The sequence below is a fragment of the Varanus komodoensis genome, unplaced genomic scaffold (genome assembly GCF_004798865.1).
Source record: "Varanus komodoensis strain SLA01 unplaced genomic scaffold, ASM479886v1 scaffold36, whole genome shotgun sequence".
Classification (NCBI taxonomy): Eukaryota; Metazoa; Chordata; class Lepidosauria; order Squamata; family Varanidae; genus Varanus; species Varanus komodoensis.
Window position 1 is genome coordinate 10,223,692 of NW_025335873.1, and position 4,957 is coordinate 10,228,648.

Sequence of the window (4,957 nt, forward strand, 5' to 3'; positions counted from 1 at the left end):
CAGAGATCGCCGCGCCTGCCGCGCCTGCCGCCGGGCGCTCGCCGAATGCGCCCCGCCCGCGCCGCCGAGCGCGGCCGCCTCGCCGGGGAGGGGAAAGCGGGGCGGCGCGGGGTCACCGCTCCGATGCGCAGGGCGGGGAAAGCGGCCCCCCCGAAGCGCGGGATCCAAGCCCCCCGCCCGCTGCCCGCCCCCGAGCCGGCCGGGCTTCTCCCTCCCTCCCTCCCTCCCTCCCTCCCTCCCTCCCTCCGCCGGGGCGCTCCGCAGCTCTCCGCCCTCGCCGCCCGCGCCGCTGCAGGTGGCCCTCTTTGCGCGGAGGGGAGGAGAGCCGCGGCGGGGTTGGGGTGCAGCCCGAGGCTGGAGGGATCGCGAGGGGGGAGGAGAAAGGGGAGGGGGGGCGGCGGCGGCGGGTGGACCGGGAGCTCCGGCAAAGGCGGCTAGCAGGGAGCGGGGCGGGCGGTGGACGCAGAACGCGAGGGCTGCCTGAGGAGGGAGCGGGAGGGGAGGGGAGGGGCAGAGCTGGGGCGGGGGGCCCCCCCGCGTGTCCTGGGCACGAGTGGACGCTCTGCCGGGGGAGGGGGGAAAGGGGCAGCCCGGCTTGAGCCTGGCCGTCCTCTGCAGAGAGCCCCCCGCTGCCCGCCACAGCCGGTCGGACTTGAAGGCACTGCCAAGGGTGCAGCAGGGATAAAACCGCCTCGGCGTCAGGCACCCGGGAAAGGTCGCGCACTGGCTCCGAACCGGAATGCGCCTGGCCCTCTGCTCCAGAGAGTCACCGCCACCATTAGCTGCCGTGACTGCGAGGACGTTGTTGTGGTTCCATTGCACGAATAGCTCCCCATTTTTCTGCTCCTGGGGAACCCAGCGTGGCTGATAGAGCTCCCCTGCACTCCATTTTCACCCTCACAAGAACAGCCCTGTGAGGACAGCTGGGCTGAGAGGCCACAGCAGGCCCAAAGTCACCCAGAGAGCGCCATGGCTGAGCGGGGACTCAAACCCGTATCTCCCAGGTCCCCCATCCAGCATTCCCACATGGACTCGGGCACAAGGATTTGCAGACAGCAGAGCAAAAAGCACAGCCTGTGGAGTCACCTGACTGTTGGGATCAGGCAACGCGGGAATCTGTGAGTGTACGAGACCCTCAGATCCCTGTGAATGTTGACCATGGTAATGCATTTAATTAGTTCCTATATATAATTTATTGTACAGTCACAGACTGTGTAAAACTCAGTTTAAAACATACAGGATCAATGAAACAGAATGCATAACAACTTTGCAGCAACAGCTCGGCAGAGATGTCCGTCCCGTTGCTCCTGGCCGCTCGACGGAGGGGGACACTTTTGCATTCCGTGCCCAGGGCCCTGGCGGCAAAACTCCCGCCTCTCCGGCTGGCCCAGGCCGTGCGCTGCCCTTTCCCTCCCCAGGGGCCTGCGTGGATGCGCAGCCAGGTTGTCCTTTGGCAGCAGAGGGATAGGAAGCCGAGCCGCAACGGTGAACCACTGGAAAGGCTGAGATCACCACAACATTCCCCAGCTGAATCCCGTTTCATTTCCTATTGATCGGCGGCTCTTTCCACACATAAACGATCAGCTGCACTTTCAGACACATCCATTCCGCTCTCCCCCAGGCAGCGGGGTGACAAGGAAATGTCCTCCACTGTCACGAGCTCAGACCTGAGGCCTGAGGCCTGGAGTGGAAGGATCGGTGGTAAGCAGAGGGCGAGCAGAATTAAAATCTGCTGGGGAACGCTTGCTCGTGCCAGCCTCAAGGCAGTCGGCCGAGCTGCTTGCGGAGGAAAGGTCAGCAGGGCGAGCACCAGCACCTCGGGAAAGCTTGGGCCTTGGACTCGCCTGCCCATGATGGGCATGCAGACTCCTGGGGCAACATTCCGCCGGAAGAGGGCCTTCTCTAGGCAGCATGTGTCTTGCCCAAGGTCTGGGGTAACAAAATTACCTCAGAGGCAGAGAATGCTAAGTTGCGTCTCGGGGCGGGACGCTGCCCATGATGTGGCTCATGGTATTTGATCCAGAGAAACGGCAGATGGGTCCCACAAGAAAAATGGTGTGGCTGATCTCCAGCCACGAATAGGCATGCAGCTTGAGGCCGGCCGGCCACACCAGCAGCGTCTGCTTCCTCCCAGTGCCTGTGCAGAGGGAAACCACACCTGTGGGGTGGCTCTTTCCCTGCCCCCCACCTCACTTAATACCCCTCCCCAAGGCCTATAAACTGTTACATCTGGGCAAGTGTGGATGTGCCCATGGGGAAGGAATGCGCCATGCTCTGCAGCCGGAGGAGGCTGCAGCGAATGCAGAGAGTTCACAGGGGTCTCTCCTCACTGGAGAACAGGTATCACTGCATACCTGGCCTTGCCTGTATGGGTGGGCCCAGCAGGGCTCCTGTAGCCAAGAACACGTGTGGCAAACAGGTGGCTCATCTTTGAAATCGTTCGGTAACAAAAGTTGTGGAGGAGTGGGCGAGGGAAGGAGCCAAAAGGGTACGTTTCTTTCCCAGCTCGAGAGCCATAATTCCAAGATGGCTATTCTGGCACTTTGCTCTTGAAAGCTTTCGCCACCAGCGCTAAATTAAAAGGCGCTTTAGACGGAGCATGGAGAAAGGCCGGGCGGGCACTGCTAAGTGGCTGGTGGGTGGAAGTCTATAAATACCCTTGCATGCCAAAATTTTGACAGAACCCACCCCATTCGCCTTGTTGGAAACAAAAGGACAGCAGGAGATTATTCCTCCCCTCCCAGAATCCTTCCGTGCAAATTTGTCCTGCTGACGTAGTCAAAAGTGCCTGTCACTATGGCAACGGTGCAGTGTCCCACATTCTCCAAATGTGCCCTGAGAACAGAAAATTGCAGTGAAAGCAGGAAACCGAGCCCGAGGGCCTTGCCTGGCGGAGCTTCTCCGCTCTGCCGCAGGCCAGGCGGCCCACCAGGCCGGGAGGGGGCAAGGCGGGGTTCCAAAATCAAACTGGCTCCTCCAGTTAGCCAGGGAGCCGCTTGGCCCTCGCCTAGACCAGATGCCAGTGAAAAGCAGCACGCGCGTGCGCGCACACACACACACACACCCCCCCACACCCCGCTCGTACTCTTAGCCTTCCATCACTCCTCCGAGTGGGCCCGCAGGGGCAGAAATAGCCACAGTCCAGTGACAGGATCTTCTGTCCCTTCTGCAATGACCGCTTCGCTTGCTCTTTGTGAAAATCTGGAGGTGCATCCTTAACAGGCTGCATGTCCGTCCGTCTGTCTGTCTGGTGAAGCAGCCCTGGACACACTCTGCAGGGGCTCCTCAGGGATGCCTGTTCGGGGTGCTCCCGAAGGGCGCACAGGTGGCTCTGGGGGCTCAGCATGCCCACTAGGGTCCTGCCTGGATGGAGGGGGCCTCGTGTCTGTCTGTCTTTCCGCAGCAAAGGGCTGCCTTAAATTACAAGCAAAGGGCTGCCTTAAAATGCCCTGGAAATTCAGGTTCGTCCACAGCACTGCGCTCGCTCGTTCTTCAGCAGAAATGGCTGGCTGGGTCTCTCCCAGCGCTCAGAGGCCTGGGCTCGGTGCACAGAAGACGCGCCTCCCCCACATTCCTTCCCGGACCATGAGATCCTCAGCTGACGCCTTTCTCCTGGCACTGCACTGGGTGGGACAGCCCAGAGGGCCTTTCCCACCGGGGCACCATGGCGTGGAAGAGCGTGGCTGGCCGGCCCCACGTGGCACCCGGTGAAGGCCTGTTTGTGCTCCCAGCCTTACAAGAAGCGTCTCAAGAGCTTTTAGCATTTTATTCTACTGTTGGTCTTAATTAGGTTTGATGTGCTGAATGATTTCAACCTTTGCTGCTAATTGGATCTTGGTTTCTTCTGTGCCGTCTTCACCATTTGCTGTAATGGTTGTATTTTATGTTTTTGATCTGGCGTATACCACCCAGAGAGCTTTGGCGACTGAGTAGCTTAAAAGTATGTGTTTGGGGAGAAAGGAAGGGCGAAGCAGCCCTTCCAAGCTACTCAGGGCTGGCAACATCCCTTTGCTGGCAGGTGCACCTCCCTGCTGAGTATCGCGAATGCCCTGGTGCTGCCCTGGAAGGCCTGGACTTCCCCACAGCATGCGCCTTGGTCTCTGGAATGGCCCATGTGCAGAGTGGCTCGCCCTCTTCCCTACCCCAAGTGGCGGTGCTGGTGCTGCTGTTCCCTTGGCCTGGCAGGGACGGAGGTCCCCTCGCCTGCATCCGTGTCCTTGCTGCGGTGTGGGCTTTTTTTTTTTTTTTTTTTTTTTTGTGGGATGGGGAACAGCTCTCAGCACGGGCTGCTTGGAGCGTGGGGTCCCCAAGCGCCTTCACGAGGCCACCCTCGGCTTTCCCGCGCGGGTGAGGTGCCTCCTGCCCGGCTGCTGCGTGAACTGCACAGGACCCATCGAGAAGAGCCGCTGCGTCCCGGACTGGGGACGCTGTGCGGTTGGGACGTTCTGTGCATGCTCAGAAGCACTCCGACTTGCCCGCGGACTGCGGGGAGGGCGGGGCGGAGAGGGGGACGCTGGGAACTCTGTTCCTGCCCCGTCGTCGTCTGCGCGGGGCACCCGAGCCCGCGCGCGCCGACGGGAGCTCCGAGCCCGGCGAAGGGCGCGCAGGGCCCGCCCCACGGCGCCGCGCCGCGCCGCGCCCCGCTCCGCCCCGCGGCCGGGGCATATAAGCGCGGCCGGGCAGCCCCACGGGAGCAGCAGGCGACGCGATGGGCCCGGGCGCGCTCCTCGCGGTCGCCGCCGCGCTCTTGCTGCCGCTGCTGCTCCCGCTCCCGGAGGCAGTGCGCTGGGCGGCGGCGGCGGCGGCGGCGGCGTGGGGGGTTCTCGTGCTGACGCTGCGGCCGCTGCGCCTGCTCCGGCCCGCGGACCGGGTGGGCTACCTGCCCGAGCCCGGCTGGAGCCGCTCGCAGGCCGCCCGCCGCACGCGCAGGGGCCGCCGCCGCGGGCAGCTGCCGCCC

General features: G+C 62.7%; 1 protein-coding gene across 1 annotated transcript in view; it reads left to right on the forward strand.

The window, feature by feature from the left end:
- The first annotated feature begins 4,708 nt into the window (after positions 1–4,708).
- Positions 4,709–4,957, forward strand: part of LOC123028208 (cholesterol 7-desaturase nvd-like) — a 5,784-nt gene continuing 5,535 nt past the window's right edge. Inside the window, exon 1 of the mRNA XM_044439756.1 lies at positions 4,709–4,956. Coding sequence (XP_044295691.1) covers positions 4,709–4,956 — 248 coding nt within the window. The remainder of the gene's footprint in view (position 4,957) is intronic.